The following is an 18,112-nucleotide window of genomic DNA, read 5'->3' on the forward strand; positions in this document are numbered from 1 at the left end:
CTTTAGAATTTGTAGATTTTGGTTTGAATGATATTCCACTCAGCTCTGCTCTTCATTTAATTAGAGGCTTTCCCACAATGCATTGGAAGAGGTGGACTGCGAGTGACAGGCCCTAGTTCTCTTCAAGTAGTCAAACAATAAAACTAGGCTACTTAAATGGGAAGATGCCGAATAGTGAAGCTCCTGCGGTGTTCAAATGTAGGTTAAGTAGTTTTTGTTCTCCTTAAAATGATCACGACTATTTTACCGTCTTCAGAGCTTTTAAATAAAATACTAAACCTTCTGTTAATTTGTGAATGTGTCGGCACCGGGGCCTCGGGATGTGGCTGCGTTATGAATGTCATGTTCATCAGGCCTTTTGAGTTGAACATATGGATTGGTTTAGTTTTTTTGTAGGCTACCTATTTAATGATGTAATTTATGGACCAAGCAGTCATTCTGATCTTGTTCCCAATGATCAATGCTTTAGTTTATGGTGCATCCGACTGTTCACAGTTTTCTGTGCAATAGCATTTTGATTTGAACATTTTAAGTGTCCTATTTGATTTAATTTTATACAGCGCTTTGGTTCCATTAATAATTTGGTTCCATTTCAACATATTTACAGTTGAAGTTGGAATTTTACATACATCTTAGCCAAATACATTTAAACTCAGTTTTTCCACAATTCCTGACATTTAATCCTAGTAAAAATGCCCTGTCTTAGGTCAGTTAGGATCACCACTTTATTTTAAGAATGTGAAATGTCAGAATAATAGTAGACAGAATGATTTATTTCAGCTTTTATTTCATTCATCACATTCCCAGTGTGCTTGGGGTCATTGTCCATTTGGAAGACCCATTTGTGACCAAGCTTTAACTTCCTGACTGTCTTGAGATGTTGCTTCAATATATCCACATAATTTTCCTTCCTCACGAAGCCATCTATTTTGTGAAGTGCACCAGTCCCTCCTGCAGCAAAACACCCCCACAACATGATGCTGCCACCCCCGTGCTTCCCGGTTGGAATGGTGTTCTTTGGCTTGCAAGCCACACCCTTTTTCCTCCAAACATAACGATGGTCATTATGGCCAAACAGTTCCATTTTTGTTTCATCAGACCAGAGGACATTTCTCCAAAAAGTACCATATTTGTCCCCATGTGCAGTTGCAAACCATTGCCTGGCTTTTTTATGGCGGTTTTGGAGCAGTGGCTTCTTCCTTGCTGAGCGGCCTTTCAGGTGATGTCGATATAAGAATCATTTTACTGTGGATATAGATACTTTTGTACCTGTTTCCTCCAGCATCTTCACAAGGTCCTTTGCTGTTGTTCTGAGATTGATTTGCACTTTTCACACCAAAGTACGTTCATCTTTAGGAGACAGAACGCGTCTCCTTCCTGAGCGGTATGACGGCTGCGTGGTCCCATGGAGTTTATACTTGCGTACTATTGCTTGTACAGATGAACGTGGTACCTTCAGGCATTTGGAAATTGCTCCCAAGGATGAACCAGACTTGTGGAAGTCTACACTTTTTTCTGAAGTCTTGCCTGATTTCTATTGATTTTCCCATGATGTCAAGCAGAGAGGCACTGAGTTTGAAGGTAGGCCTTGAAATACATCCACAGGTACACCTGCAATTGACTCAAATTACGTCAATTAGGGTTAGAAGCTTCTAAAGCCATGACATAATTTTCTGGAATTTTCCAAGCTGTTTAAAGGCACAGTCAACTTAGTGTATGTAAAACTTCTGACCCACTGGAATTGTGATACAGTGAATTATGAAATAAGAAAAGTGAAATAATCTGAAATAGCTCTGTAAACAATTATTGGAAAAATTACTTGTTATGCACAAAGTCCTAACCGACTTGCCAAAACTTTATAGTTTGTTGACAAGATATTTGTGGAGTGGTTGAAAAACTTGTTTAAATGACTACAACCTAAGTATATGTAAACTTCCAACTTCAACTGTATGTTTATTTTTTAAATATACTGTATGGTGTTCCTAAGTGATAGTCCAGGCTAGTCGTGGAGACCAGGCTAGTCGTGGAGACCAGGCTAGTCGTGGAGACCAGGCTAGTCGTGGAGACCAGGCTTGTTGTGGAGACCTAATACGTCACTCATTCATCTTCTCTTCCCCATCAGGTCCAGACTGCTCTCTGTCCGTCCCAGCCAACTCCTCGTTCTGGCAGCGGGAGGAGTACCCCGAGCCAGGTCTGGCCAGGGCTTCCCACAAGGCTGTAGTGGACCAGGGGATCATGTGGGTCGTCGGGGGTTACGTCTTCAACTCCTCAGACTACCAGATGATTACAGCGTAAGTACTGTATTTGTATTTATTAGGGATCCCCATTAGTTCCTGCCAAGGCAGCAGCTACTCTTCCTGGGGTTTATTATGGATCCCCATTAGTTCCTGTCAAGGCAGCAGCTACTCTTCCTGGGGTTTATTATGGATCCCCATTAGTTCCTGCCAAGGCAGCAGCTACTCTTCCTGGGGTTTATTATGAATCCTCATTAGTTCCTGCCAAGGCAGCAGCTACTCTTCCTGGGGTTTATTATGGATCCCCATTAGTTCCTGCCAAGGCAGCAGCTACTCTTCCTGGGGTTTATTATGGATCCCCATTAGTTCCTGCCAAGGCAGCAGCTACTCTTCCTGGGGTTTATTATGGATCCCCATTAGTTCCTGTCAAGACAGCAGCTACTCTTCCTGGGGTTTATTATGGATCCCCATTAGTTCCTGTCAAGGCAGCAGCTACTCTTCCTGGGGTTTATTATGGATCCCCATTAGTTCCTGTCAAGGCAGCAGCTACTCTTCCTGGGGTTTATTATGGATCCCCATTAGTTCCTGCCAAGGCAGCAGCTACTCTTCCTGGGGTTTATTATGGATCCCCATTAGTTCCTGCCAAGGCAGCAGCTACTCTTCCTGGGGTTTATTATGGATCCCCGTTAGTTCCTGCCAAGGCAGCAGCTACTCTTCCTGGGGTTTATTATGGATCCCCATTAGTTCCTGTCAAGGCAGCAGCTACTCTTCCTGGGGTTTATTATGGATCCCCATTAGTTCCTGACAAGGCAGCAGCTACTCTTCCTGGGGTTTATTATGGATCCCCATTAGTTCCTGCCAAGGCAGCAGCTACTCTTCCTGGGGTTTATTATGGATCCCCGTTAGTTCCTGCCAAGGCAGCAGCTACTCTTCCTGGGGTTTATTATGGATCCCCATTAGTTCCTGCCAAGGCAGCAGCTACTCTTCCTGGGGTTTATTATGGATCCCCATTAGTTCCTGCCAAGACAGCAGCTACTCTTCCTGGGTTTATTATGGATCCCTATTAGTTCCTGCCAAGGCAGCAGCTACTATTCCTGGGGTTTATTATGGATCCCCATTAGTTCATGTCAAGGCAGCAGCTACTCTTCCTGGGGTTTATTAAGGATCCCCATTAGTTCCTGTCAAGGCAGCATCTACTCTTCCTGGGGTTTATTATGGACCCCCATTAGTTCCTGTCAAGGCAGCATCTACTCTTCCTGGGGTTTATTATGGATCCCCATTAGTTCCTGTCAAGGCAGCAGCTACTCTTCCTGGGGTTTATTAAGGATCCCCATTAGTTCCTGTCAAGGCAGCATCTACTCTTCCTGGGGTTTATTAGGGATCCCCATTAGTTCCTGCCAAGGCAGCAGCTACTCTTCCTGGGGTTTATTATGGATCCCCATTAGTTCCTGCCAAGACAGCAGCTACTATTCCTGGGGTTTATTATGGATCCCCATTACTTCCTGTCAAGGCAGCAGCTACTCTTCCTGGGGTTTATTATGGATCCCCATTAGTTCCTGCCAATGCAGCAGCTACTCTTCCTGGGGTTTATTATGGATCCCCATTAGTTCCTGTCAAGGCAGCAGCTACTCTTCCTGGGGTTTATTATGGATCCCCATTAGTTCCTGCCAAGACAGCAGCTACTCTTCCTGGGGTTTATTATGGATCCCCATTAGTTCCTGCCAAGACAGCAGCTACTCTTCCTGGGTTTATTATGGATCCCTATTAGTTCCTGCCAAGGCAGCAGCTACTGTTCCTGGGGTTTATTATGGATCCCCATTAGTTCCTGCCAAGGCAGCAGCTACTCTTCCTGGGGTTTATTATGGATCCCCATTAGTTCCTGCCAAGGCAGCAGCTACTCTTCCTGGGGTTTATTATGGATCCCCATTAGTTCCTGTCAAGGCAGCAGCTACTCTTCCTGGGGTTTATTATGGATCCCCATTAGTTCCTGCCAAGACAGCAGCTACTCTTCCTGGGGTTTATTATGGATCCCCATTAGTTCCTGCCAAGACAGCAGCTACTCTTCCTGGGTTTATTATGGATCCCTATTAGTTCCTGCCAAGGCAGCAGCTACTCTTCCTGGGGTTTATTATGGATCCCCATTAGTTCCTGCCAAGACAGCAGCTACTCTTCCTGGGGTTTATTATGGATCCCCGTTAGTTCCTGCCAAGGCAGCAGCTACTCTTCCTGGGGTTTATTATGGATCGCCATTAGTTCCTGCCAAGGCAGCAGCTACTCTTCCTGGGGTTTATTATGGATCCCCATTAGTTCCTGCCAAGGCAGCAGCTACTCTTCCTGGGGTTTATTATGGATCCCCATTAGTTCCTGCCAAGACAGCAGCTACTCTTCCTGGGTTTATTATGGATCCCTATTAGTTCCTGCCAAGGCAGCAGCTACTCTTCCTGGGGTTTATTATGGATCCCCATTAGTTCCTGCCAAGACAGCAGCTACTCTTCCTGGGTTTATTATGGATCCCTATTAGTTCCTGCCAAGGCAGCAGCTACTCTTCCTGGGTTTATTATGGATCCCCATTAGTTCCTGCCAAGACAGCAGCTACTCTTCCTGGGGTTTATTATGGATCCCCATTAGTTCCTGCCAAGGCAGCAGCTACTCTTCCTGGGGTTTAACATGGATCCCCATTAGTTCCTGCCAAGGCAGCAGCTACTCTTCCTGGGGTTTATTATGGATCCCCATTAGTTCCTGCCAAGGCAGCAGCTACTCTTCCTGGGGTTTATTATGGATCGCCATTAGTTCCTGCCAAGGCAGCAGCTACTCTTCCTGGGGTTTATTATGGATCCCCATTAGTTCCTGCCAAGGCAGCAGCTACTCTTCCTGGGGTTTATTATGGATCCCCATTAGTTCCTGCCAAGACAGCAGCTACTCTTCCTGGGTTTATTATGGATCCCTATTAGTTCCTGCCAAGGCAGCAGCTACTATTCCTGGGGTTTATTATGGATCCCCATTAGTTCATGTCAAGGCAGCAGCTACTCTTCCTGGGGTTTATTAAGGATCCCCATTAGTTCCTGTCAAGGCAGCATCTACTCTTCCTGGGGTTTATTATGGACCCCCATTAGTTCCTGTCAAGGCAGCATCTACTCTTCCTGGGGTTTATTATGGATCCCCATTAGTTCCTGTCAAGGCAGCAGCTACTCTTCCTGGGGTTTATTAAGGATCCCCATTAGTTCCTGTCAAGGCAGCATCTACTCTTCCTGGGGTTTATTAGGGATCCCCATTAGTTCCTGCCAAGGCAGCAGCTACTCTTCCTGGGGTTTATTATGGATCCCCATTAGTTCCTGCCAAGACAGCAGCTACTATTCCTGGGGTTTATTATGGATCCCCATTACTTCCTGTCAAGGCAGCAGCTACTCTTCCTGGGGTTTTTTATGGATCCCCATTAGTTCCTGCCAATGCAGCAGCTACTCTTCCTGGGGTTTATTATGGATCCCCATTAGTTCCTGTCAAGGCAGCAGCTACTCTTCCTGGGGTTTATTATGGATCCCCATTAGTTCCTGCCAAGACAGCAGCTACTCTTCCTGGGGTTTATTATGGATCCCCATTAGTTCCTGCCAAGACAGCAGCTACTCTTCCTGGGTTTATTATGGATCCCTATTAGTTCCTGCCAAGGCAGCAGCTACTGTTCCTGGGGTTTATTATGGATCCCCATTAGTTCCTGCCAAGGCAGCAGCTACTCTTCCTGGGGTTTATTATGGATCCCCATTAGTTCCTGCCAAGGCAGCAGCTACTCTTCCTGGGGTTTATTATGGATCCCCATTAGTTCCTGTCAAGGCAGCAGCTACTCTTCCTGGGGTTTATTATGGATCCCCATTAGTTCCTGCCAAGACAGCAGCTACTCTTCCTGGGGTTTATTATGGATCCCCATTAGTTCCTGCCAAGACAGCAGCTACTCTTCCTGGGTTTATTATGGATCCCTATTAGTTCCTGCCAAGGCAGCAGCTACTCTTCCTGGGGTTTATTATGGATCCCCATTAGTTCCTGCCAAGACAGCAGCTACTCTTCCTGGGGTTTATTATGGATCCCCGTTAGTTCCTGCCAAGGCAGCAGCTACTCTTCCTGGGGTTTATTATGGATCGCCATTAGTTCCTGCCAAGGCAGCAGCTACTCTTCCTGGGGTTTATTATGGATCCCCATTAGTTCCTGCCAAGGCAGCAGCTACTCTTCCTGGGGTTTATTATGGATCCCCATTAGTTCCTGCCAAGACAGCAGCTACTCTTCCTGGGTTTATTATGGATCCCTATTAGTTCCTTCCAAGGCAGCAGCTACTCTTCCTGGGGTTTATTATGGATCCCCATTAGTTCCTGCCAAGACAGCAGCTACTCTTCCTGGGTTTATTATGGATCCCTATTAGTTCCTGCCAAGGCAGCAGCTACTCTTCCTGGGTTTATTATGGATCCCCATTAGTTCCTGCCAAGACAGCAGCTACTCTTCCTGGGGTTTATTATGGATCCCCATTAGTTCCTGCCAAGGCAGCAGCTACTCTTCCTGGGGTTTAACATGGATCCCCATTAGTTCCTGCCAAGGCAGCAGCTACTCTTCCTGGGGTTTATTATGGATCCCCATTAGTTCCTGCCAAGGCAGCAGCTACTCTTCCTGGGGTTTATTATGGATCCCCATTACTTCCTGTCAAGGCAGCAGCTACTCTTCCTTGGGTTTATTATGGATCCCCATTAGTTCCTGCCAAGGCAGCAGCTACTCTTCCTGGGGTTTATTATGGATCCCCATTAGTTCCTGTCAAGGCAGCAGCTACTCTTCCTGGGGTTTATTATGGATCCCCATTAGTTCCTGCCAAGACAGCAGCTACTCTTCCTGGGGTTTATTATGGATCCCCATTAGTTCCTGCCAAGACAGCAGCTACTCTTCCTGGGTTTATTATGGATCCCCATTAGTTCCTGCCAAGACAGCAGCTACTCTTCCTGGGTTTATTATGGATCCCTATTAGTTCCTGCCAAGGCAGCAGCTACTCTTCCTGGGGTTTATTATGGATCCCCATTAGTTCCTGCCAAGGCAGCAGCTACTCTTCTTGGGGTTTATTATGGATCCCCATTAGTTCCTGTCAAGGCAGCAGCTACTCTTCCTGGGGTTTATTATGGATCCCCATTAGTTCCTGCCAAGGCAGCAGCTACTCTTCCTGGGGTTTATTATGGATCCCCATTAGTTCCTGTCAAGGCAGCAGCTACTCTTCCTGGGGTTTATTATGGATCCCCATTAGTTCCTGCCAAGACAGCAGCTACTCTTCCTGGGGTTTATTATGGATCCCCATTAGTTCCTGCCAAGACAGCAGCTACTCTTCCTGGGTTTATTATGGATCCCTATTAGTTCCTGCCAAGGCAGCAGCTACTCTTCCTGGGGTTTATTATGGATCCCCATTAGTTCCTGCCAAGGCAGCAGCTACTCTTCGTGGGGTTTATTATGGATCCCCATTAGTTCCTGCCAAGGCAGCAGCTACTCTTCCTGGGTTTATTATGGATCCCTATTAGTTCCTGCCAAGGCAGCAGCTACTCTTCCTGGGTTTATTATGGATCCCCATTAGTTCCTGCCAAGACAGCAGCTACTCTTCCTGGGGTTTATTATGGATCCCCATTAGTTCCTGCCAAGGCAGCAGCTACTCTTCCTGGGGTTTAACATGGATCCCCATTAGTTCCTGCCAAGGCAGCAGCTACTCTTCCTGGGGTTTATTATGGATCCCCGTTAGTTCCTGCCAAGGCAGCAGCTACTCTTCCTGGGGTTTATTATGGATCCCCATTAGTTCCTGCCAAGGCAGCAGCTACTCTTCCTGGGGTTTATTATGGATCCCCGTTAGTTCCTGCCAAGGCAGCAGCTACTCTTCCTGGGGTTTATTATGGATCCCCATTAGTTCCTGCCAAGGCAGCAGCTACTCTTCCTGGGTTTATTATGGATCCCTATTAGTTCCTGCCAAGGCAGCAGCTACTCTTCCTGGGGTTTATTATGGATCCCCATTAGTTCCTGCGAAGACAGCAGCTACTCTTCCTGGGGTTTATTATGGATCCCCATTAGTTCCTGCCAAGGCAGCAGCTACTCTTCCTGGGGTTTATTATGGATCCCCATTAGTTCCTGTCAAGGCAGCAGCTACTCTTCCTGGGGTTTATTATGGATCCCCATTAGTTCCTGCCAAGGCAGCAGCTACTCTTCCTGGGGTTTATTATGTATCCCCATTAGTTCCTGCCAAGGCAGCAGCTACTCTTCCTGGGGTTTATTATGGATCCCCATTAGTTCCTGCCAAGACAGCAGCTACTCTTCCTGGGGTTTATTATGGATCCCCATTAGTTCCTGCCAAGACAGCAGCTACTCTTCCTGGGGTTTATTATGGATCCCCATTAGTTCCTGCCAAGGCAGCAGCTACTCTTCCTGGGGTTTATTATGGATCCCCATTAGTTCCTGCCAAGGCAGCAGCTACTCTTCCTGGGGTTTATTATGGATCCCCATTAGTTCCTGCCAAGACAGCAGCTACTCTTCCTGGGGTTTATTATGGATCCCCATTAGTTCCTGCCAAGGCAGCAGCTACTCTTCCTGGGGTTTATTATGGATCCCCATTAGTTCCTGCCAAGGCAGCAGCTACTCTTCCTGGGGTTTATTATGGATCCCCATTAGTTCCTGCCAAGACAGCAGCTACTCTTCCTGGGGTTTATTAAGGATCCCCATTAGTTCCTGCCAAGGCAGCAGCTACTCTTCCTGGGGTTTATTATGGATCCCCATTAGTTCCTGCCAAGGCAGCAGCTACTCTTCCTGGGGTTTATTATGGATCCCCATTAGTTCCTGTCAAGGCAGCAGCTACTCTTCCTGGGGTTTATTATGGATCCCCATTAGTTCCTGTCAAGGCAGCAGCTACTCTTCCTGGGGTTTATAATGGATCCCCATTAGTTCCTGTCAAGGCAGCAGCTACTCTTACTGGGGTACAGCAACATTAAGGCAGTTATACAATTGTAAAAACATTACAATACATGAATTACAGATTTCACAACGCATTAAGTGTGTGTCCTCAGGTCCCTACTCTACTACCACATATCTATTACACAAAATCCATGTGTATGCATGTGCAATAGTCTATTCTGGACTTGGGGACTGTGAAGAGACCTCTGGTGGCCTGTCTTGTGGGGTATGCATGGGTGTCTGAGCTGTGTGCTCAACAGACAGCTCGGTACATTCAACATGTCAACCTCTCACAAATACAAGTAGTGATGAAGTCAATTTCTCCTCCACTTTGAGCCAGGAGAGATTGACATATTAATGTTAGCTCTCTGTGTCCATCCAAGGGCCAGCCGTGCAGCCCTGTTATGAGCCAATTGCAATTTTCCTAAGTACCGTTTCGCGGCACCTGACCACACAACTGAACAGGTGCGACAAAACTAGAGTCCCTGCCTTGTTGATAGTGCTATTCGAAGGCAGAGCAGCGCTTTATTATGGACAGACTTCTCCCCATCTTAGCTACTGTTGTATCTATATGTTTTGACCATGACGGTTTACAATCCAGGGTTACACCATGCAGTTCAGTCACCTCAACTTGTACAATTTCAACATTATTCATTACACGATTTGGTTGAGGTTTAGGGTTTAGTGAATGATTTGTCCCAAATACAATGCTTTTAGTTTTTGAAATATTTAGTTAATAAGATTGAAAAGAGTAAGGGGACTAGACAGCTGCCCTGGGGAATTCCTGATTCTACCTGGATTCTGTTTGAGAGGCTTCCATTAAAGAACACCCTCTGTGTTCTGTTGGACAGGTAACTCTTTATCCACAGTACAGCAGGGGGTGTAAAGTCATAACTCATACGTTTGTCCAGTAACAGAGTATGATTGATAATGTCAAAAGCCGCACTGAAGTCTAACAAAACAATCGCAACAATCGTTTTATCATCAATTTCTCTCAGCCAATCATCAGTCATCTGTGTAAGTGCTGTGCTTGTTGAATGTCCTTCCCTATAAGCGTGTTGAAAGTCTGTTGTCAGTTTGTTTACTGTGAAATAGCACTGTATCTGGTCTATCTGTAAATAGAATTGTATCTGGTCTATCTGTAAATAGCATTGTATCTGGTCTATCTGTAAATAGCATTGTATCTGGTCTATCTGTAAATAGCATTGTATCTGGACTATCTGTAAATAGCATTGTATCTGGTCCAGAAGTCTACTAAGGGTTGGTAACAGGCTGATTGGTCTGCTATTCGAGACAGTAAAGGGGGCTTTACTATTCTTAGGTAGAGGAATGACTTTAGCTTCCCTCCAGGCCTGAAGGAACACTCTCTAGTTGGCTTAAATTGAAGATATGGCAAATATGAGTGGCAATATCGTCTGCTATTATCCTCAGTAATTTTCCATCCAGATTGTCAGACCCCGGTGGCTTGTCATTGTTGATAGACAGCAACAACAAAATTCACCTCTTCCACACTGACTTTACGGTGTTCAAAAGTACAATTCTTATCTTTTCATAATTTGGTCCAATATACTTGGATGTGTCAGCGTTTGTTGCTGGCGTGGCTGCTTGGATGTGTCAGCGTTTGTTGCTGGCGTGGCTGCTTGGATGTGTCAGCGTTTGTTGCTGGCGTGGCTGGCATGCCCAAGTTTGCTTATCTTGCCAATAAGAATTAAAGTAGTTGTCAATATCAGTGGGTTTTGTGAAGAATGAGCCATCTGATTCAATGAATAATGAATTAGGGACAGATGACAAGGCGCGGAAACATCCATTAGGCCGAGCGGCGTCCAGCCATAGGAGTTGATAGCTAGAAAGTTCCAATTTGACTTCTCCCCATACATTTGCGCAGAATTGAGATTTGTTTGCTAAACATAGCCACCTCATTCACGTAGTCCTCCGCTAGCAAATATTTGCTACATTGGAACTCTGGATTGTCAATATTGTCCCAGACCAGACCTTAATAAATACAGCTTATACAGCACTGGAATCGTTCGATATTCCAGACTAAGCTTTATTGCAACCTGGCTAGCTAGGTGGCTAGTTGGTAGCAGGTGTTGACACAAACACTTGTGAAAGGCCTCACGAGTGGCGCAGTGCTAGCTGTGCCACTAGAGATTCTGGGTTCGAGTCCAGTCTCTGTCGCAGCCGGCCGCGACTGGGAGACCCATGGGGCGGTGCACAATTGGCCCAGCGTCGTCTTGGTTAGGGGAGGGTTTGGCCGGCAGGGGTGTCCCTGTCCCATCGCGCACTAGCCACTCTTGTGCAGTTCACTCTGACACGGTTGCCAGGTGCACAGTGTTTCCTCTGAAACATTGGTGCGGCTGGCTTCCTGATTAAGTGGGCATTGTGTCAAGAAGCAGCGCGGCTTGGTTGGGTTGTGTTTCTGAGGACGAGCGGCTCGCGACCTTCACCTCTCCCGAGTCCGTACGGGAGTTACAGCGATGAGACAAGACTGTAACTACCAATACGATATCATGAAAAAGGGGTCAAAAGTAAATAATGCTGTGGACATCATGATATCACATATTAGCTGTGTGTATTACATTTCAGCTCTGTACCAGGACAGTTGTTCCTATCCATCTTGAAGGACCATGGAAAACAATGTCCCCTTATCAGTGGCCTCTGAATGAGGTGCCGGTTTTTCATCCTGTACTCAACGGCTAGGTTTCCCAGACACACATTTAGCCTTGTCCTGGACAAGGGAGTGGACTCAATGGAGAACCTTATCTGTGACCAACCCCCTAACTGGTCCTGGCCTACCTGGTCCTGGCCTACCTGGTCCTGGCCTACCTGGTCCTGGCCTACCTGGTCCTGGCCTACCTGGTCCTGGCCTACCTGGTCCTGGTCTACCTGGTCCTGACCTACCTGGTCCTGGTCTACCTGGTCCTGGCCTACCTGGTCCTGGCCTACCTGGTCCTGGCCTACCTGGGTCTGGCCTACCTGGTCCTGGCCTACCTGGGTCTGGCCTACCTGGGTCTGGTCTACCTGGTCCTGGTCTACCTGGTCCTGGTCCTGGCCTACCTGGTCCTGGTCTACCTGGTCCTGGTCTACCTGGTCCTGGTCTACCTGGGTCTGGTCTACCTGGTCCTGGCCTACCTGGTCCTGGCCTACCTGGTCCTGGTCTACCTGGGTCTGACCTACCTGGTCCTGGTCTACCTGGGTCTGACCTACCTGGTCCTGGCCTACCTGGCCCTGGCCTACCTGGGTCTGACCTACCTGGTCCTGGCCTACCTGGTCCTGGCCTACCTGGTCCTGGCCTACCTGGGTCTGATCTACCTGGTCCTGGCCTACCTGGTCCTGGCCTACCTGGGTCTGATCTACCTGGTCCTGGCCTACCTGGTCCTGGTCTACCTGGGTCTGACCTACCTGGTCCTGGCCTACCTGGGTCTGACCTACCTGGTCCTGGCCTACCTGGTCTTGACTTTGATGCTCAGTGGTCCTGATCTTCTCTCTCTTTCTCTCTCTCCTCCCAGGTATAACCTCAGCTCCCATCGCTGGCTGTCTCTCAACCGCTCTGTCAACTCCGTCATGGGACGATACGGACACTCTCTGGCACTACATGAGGTATGTGTTCTAGATGTTAGCTAGTCATGATGTAGAAACATTGATGAAGTAATAACAGTAGTATTTCCCTGTTATACCCTAGTTATACAGAATGTGGGTCTTGGGTTAGAGTTCACTGTCTGCATCCGTGATACTGAAGAAATGTTCTTTATCTCAAGCATTTATTAATTCTCAATTCATCTCTCCAAACCCTCTGACCATTATCAACAGTGAGCATTTAAGGTTAAGTCATGAGCTGTCATGTCTTGTCCTCCTCTCTAATGTCCTGTTCCTCCTCTCTAACGTCCTGTTCCTCCTCTCTAACGTCCTGTTCCTCCTCTCTAACGTCCTGTTCCTCCTCTCTAATGTCCTGTTCCTCCTGTCCTAACGTCCTGTTCCTCCTGTCCTAACGTCCTGTTCCTCCTCTCTAACGTCCTGTTCCTCCTGTCCTAACGTCCTGTTCCTCCAGTCCTAACGTCCTGTTCCTCCTCTCTAACGTCCTGTTCCTCCTCTCTAACGTCCTGTTCCTCCTCGCTAACGTCCTGTTCCTCCTCTCTAACGTCCTGTTCCTCCTCTCTAACGTCCTGTTCCTCCTCTCTAACGTCCTGTTCCTCCTCTCTAACGTCCTGTTCCTCCTCTCTAACGTCCTGTTCCTCCTCTCTAACGTCCTGTTCCTCCTCTCTAACGTCCTGTTCCTTCTCTCTAACGTCCTGTTCCTCCTCTCTAACGTCCTGTTCCTCCTCTCTAACGTCCTGTTCCTCCTCTCTAACGTCCTGTTCCTCCTCTCTAACGTCCTGTTCCTTCTCTCTAACGTCCTGTTCCTCCTCTCTAACGTCCTGTTCCTCCTCTCTAACGTCCTGTTCCTCCTCTCTAACGTCCTGTTCCTCCTCTCTAACGTCCTGTTCCTCCTCTCTAACGTCCTGTTCCTCCTCTCTAACGTCATGTTCCTCCTCTCTAACGTCTTGTTCCTCCTCTCTAACGTCTTGTTCCTCCTCTAAACCCAGGGAAAGATCTACATGTACGGAGGAAAGATAGACTCTACTGGCAACGTGACCAGCCAGCTGTGGGTGTTCCACATCCAGAACCAGACCTGGGTGTCCCTCTCCGCTGGAGCCCAGGAACAGTGGGCCGTGGTGGGACACTCTGCTCATGTAGTGCCCCCCCTGCTGGAGGGAGGTAGTGCGGTCATGCTGGTCCTCTTTGGACACTGCCCTCTATATGGATACATCAGCCAGGTGCAGCAGTATGACATCGGTGAGTGGTGAAGATGATGACGTATTCAGAGCCTTCAGAAAGTATTCACACTCCTTGACTTATTCCACAATTTGTTCTTCTAGCCTGAATTTAAAATGGATTTATTGAGATGTTTTTTGTCACTGGCCTACACACAATTACCCCATAATGTCAATGTGCAATTATGTTTTTACAAATGTTTACAAATTAATTAAAAATTAAAAGCTGAAATGTCTTGAGTCAGAAGTATTCAACCCCTTTTGTTATGGCAAGCCTAAATAAGTTCAGGAGTGAAACTTTGCTTAACAAATCACATAAGTGACATGGACTCACTGTGTGCAGTAATAGTGTTTAACGTGATGTTTTAAGGACTACCTCATCTCTGTACCTCAATTATCTGTAAGGTCCCTCAGTCGAGCAGTGAATTTCAAACACGGATTCAACCACAAAGACCAGAGGTTTTCCAATGGTAGATGGGTAAAAAAAAAGCAGACATTGAATATCCTTTTGAGTGTGGTGAAGTTATTAACTACACTTTGGATGGTGTATCAATTCACCCGGTCTACACTGTCAGCCAGAGAAATATGCTGAGAAGGATTATCACCACAGCAAGCACGGTACTAGGAGTCAAACAGACAGGCCTGGATGCGATCTTTAAGGTCAGGGCCCTCCCCAAGCCACCCCCTGTACCCAGACTGAACTACTCCTCTCTGGGTACAGGTATAGGACACCCCTCAGCAGTAAAAACAGAATTAGACAATAATTTGTGCCAGGTGTGATATCCCTCCTAAACAGCTGGTTAATGTTCCTATCCATCTCTAAAGTGGATTACAGTTATGTTATGCTACACAGTGCATTCGGAGCCGTTTTTAGACATTTTGGCAAATGTATTAAAAATAAAAAACAAATAGCTTATTTACATACGTTTTCAGACCCTTTGCTGTGAAACTCAAAATAAAGCTCAGGTGCATCCTGTTTCCATTGATGATCCTTGAGATGTTTCTACAACTTGATTGGAGTTCACCTGTGGTAAATTCAATTGATTGGACATGATTTGGAAAGGCACACACCTGTCTATATAAGGTCCCACCGTTGACAGTGCATGTCAGAGCAAATACCAAGCCATGAGGTCGAAGGAATTGTCCGTAGAGCTCCGGAACGAAAGGATTTTGTCAAGGTACAGATCTGGGAAGGGTACCAAAACATTTCTGAAGCATTGAAGGTCCCCAAGAACACAGTGGCCACTCCTTATTAAAATGCAGATGACAGCCCCCTTGGAATTGGCCAAAAGGCACCTTAATCTCAGACCATGAGAAACAAGATTCTCTGGTCTGATGAAACCAAGATTGAACTCTTTGTCCTGAATGCCAAGTGTCACGTCTGGAGGAAGCCTGGCACCATCTCTACGGTGAAGCATGGCGGTGGCAGCATCATGCTTTGGGGATGTTTTTTCAGCGGCAGGGACTGGTAGACTAGTCAGGATCAAAGTAAAGATGAACAGAGCAAAGTACAAAGAGATCCTTGATGAATACCTGCTCCAGAGCACTCAGGACCTCAGACTGGAGTGAAGGTTCACCTTCCAACAGGGCAACGACCCTAAGCATACAGCCAAGACAATGGAGAAGTGGCTTCTGGACAATTCTCTGAATGCCCTTGAGTGGCCCAGCCAGAGCTTGGACTTGAACCTGATCGAACATCTCTCTAGAGAGACCTGAAAATAGCTGTGCAGTGACACTCCCCATCCAACCTGACAGAGCTTGAGAGGATCTGCAGAGAAGAATGGGGAGAAACTCACCAAATACAGGTGTGCCAAACTTGTATCTTCATACCCAAGAAGAGTCAAGGCTGTAATCGCTGCCAAAGGTGCTTCAACAAAGTACTGGGAAAAGGGTCTGAATACTTTTGTGAATGTGATATTTTTGATAACTTTACAAAAATGTCTATATTGTGTGTAGATTGAGAAAGAATGAGGCTGTAACGTAACAAATTGGAAAAGGGTCTGAATACTTTCCCGAATGCAATGTATGTAGACCTTACGTTGTGTTCTGTGACTGCTCCAGCTAGGAACACGTGGCGTGCCGTGGTTACCGATGGAGCCCTGGTGCAGGGAGGGTACGGCCACAGCAGTGTGTTTGACCCCTCCTCCCGAGCCATCTACATCCACGGAGGGTACAAGGCCTTCAGCGCTAACAAGTACGGCCTGTCTGGAGACCTGTACAAGTACGACGTGGACCGCAGCCGATGGTGAGTAACGCCTGCCTGAACAGAGTAGCGCCTGAACCGAAGCACTGACACAACGTTTAATATTTTACCCTGAACACTACAGCAGAAGCCAACTCATTATTCACTACTTTTTCATCTGGGTGAGGCTACAATACATTGGGTTTCGCAGGGAGGCTGTGAAGCCAGCTGTAGCCTATTGCCTGATTGTGTTCATGAGTCTGTTTATTAAATGTGTATGTTTAGTGCTTTTTATTAAATTATGTATGGCTACACATTGTTATGGCCTAAAATAAATGTTGTTGATATGGGCAGACTATAGTAGCCGTGTCCTCTATAAATGTTGTTCATATGGGCAGACTATAGTAGCCGTGTCCTCTATAAATGTTGTTCATATGGGCAGACTATAGTAGCCGTGGCCTCTATAAATGTTGTACATATGGGCAGACTATAGTAGCCGTGTCCTCTATAATTGTTGTTCATATGGGCAGACTATAGTAGCCGTGGCCTCTATAAATGTTGTACATATGGGCAGACTATAGTAGCCGTGTCCTCTATAATTGTTGTTCATATGGGCAGAATATTGTAGCCGTGGCCTCTATAAATGTTGTTCATATGGGCAGACTATAGTAGCCGTGTCCTCTATAATTGTTGTTCATATGGGCAGAATATTGTAGCCGTGGCCTCTATAAATGCTGTTCATATGGGCAGATTATTGTAGCCGTGGCCTCTATAAATGTTGTTCATATGGGCAGAATATTGTAGCCGTGGCCTCTATAAATGCTGTTCATATGGGCAGATTATTGTAGCCGTGGCCTCTATAAATGTTGTTCATATGGGCAGAATATTTTAGCCTATTTTAGCATATAAATATGCTTATATAAAGTGTGGCATCTGGAAAGTGCCTCAGCTACAGCATTTATCTGTCTGAAAAGTGTACACTATGGCTTTTTAAATACCGCCACAAAACCTTCTCTGGTGATAGTTTCGAAGCATTGAATTGGCGTTCAACTTGTCGGTAAAGGAATATGCTGCTTTTGAAGCGGGGCTGAAGTCCATTACTAGGTAACCAGAACTGTCAATCAGATTATCTCCAGCTGCCTGCCTGCCAGCTGCCTGCCTGCCAGCTGCCTGCCTGCCAGCTGCCTGCCTGCCAGCTGCCTGCCTGCCAGCTGCCTGCCTGCCAGCTGCCTGCCTGCCTGCCAGCTGCCTGCTCGCAGACCACTCACACAGATTTACCAATACATTTAGTAGAAAGAGAAAATATCTATCTACCCTACCATAATACACTGCTTAGACAACACAACAACACGTCAATCAGCAACGTTTATTGTTGTCAGGGAAACGGTAGAACATTCTATGCCTGAGCAGAATTCTACTGTCTGAAAATATACTTTTTTATATTGTCTGAAATGTCATCCATTGTGCCTGTCGACCCATTATTGTAGCAGGTGTTCTATACAGTGGCTGCCAAGGGAAGAAGGAAAAAAATATTTATCTTTCGTCTCTGTTGAATCTTTTTTCAATTCGCATGAAGCTGAATGTATCTCACCGGAGAAAGCATCCGAGCCAGCAAGACGACACCCCTCTGTCTCTCTATGTGTAGGCCCTCTATCTGATGCTGTCTGGTTCAAACGAGAATGGCATTGTTGCCGCACGTAGCATTGAATGCTAGGGAAGCAGCGAGCATCTGGCCTCCCTTGATTGCATAAAAATAAATAAAAAATAGCCAATCAGCATTGTGCTCAACTGTAAATGGTCCTGGTGCACCAAAAAAAAGTGTCAAAGGAAGTCAGTTTGGATTTGGTGTCACTCCGACCAAATCGCATTGAGAGAAAACGTCATTGACAGAAAAACTTGGATTGGTGCATCTCATGATCCCTTTCCTAAATGAACCATGG

General features: G+C 46.5%; 1 protein-coding gene across 18 annotated transcripts in view; it reads left to right on the top strand.

The window, feature by feature from the left end:
- The window catches only part of LOC110498653 (attractin), a 281,518-nt gene that overhangs the window by 78,451 nt on the left and 184,955 nt on the right, over positions 1 to 18,112 (top strand). For all 18 annotated transcript variants that reach the window (XM_090211734.1, XM_090211740.1, XM_090211735.1 and 15 more), the window contains exons 6-9: positions 2,123 to 2,291; positions 12,689 to 12,779; positions 13,763 to 14,012; positions 16,052 to 16,235. In XM_090211734.1, coding sequence (XP_090067860.1) covers positions 2,123 to 2,291; positions 12,689 to 12,779; positions 13,763 to 14,012; positions 16,052 to 16,235 — 694 coding nt within the window. The remainder of the gene's footprint in view (positions 1 to 2,122; positions 2,292 to 12,688; positions 12,780 to 13,762; positions 14,013 to 16,051; positions 16,236 to 18,112) is intronic.

The sequence above is a fragment of the Oncorhynchus mykiss genome, chromosome 19 (assembly GCF_057628025.1).
Source record: "Oncorhynchus mykiss isolate SJ-2025 chromosome 19, ASM5762802v1, whole genome shotgun sequence".
Taxonomy (NCBI): domain Eukaryota; kingdom Metazoa; phylum Chordata; class Actinopteri; order Salmoniformes; family Salmonidae; genus Oncorhynchus; species Oncorhynchus mykiss.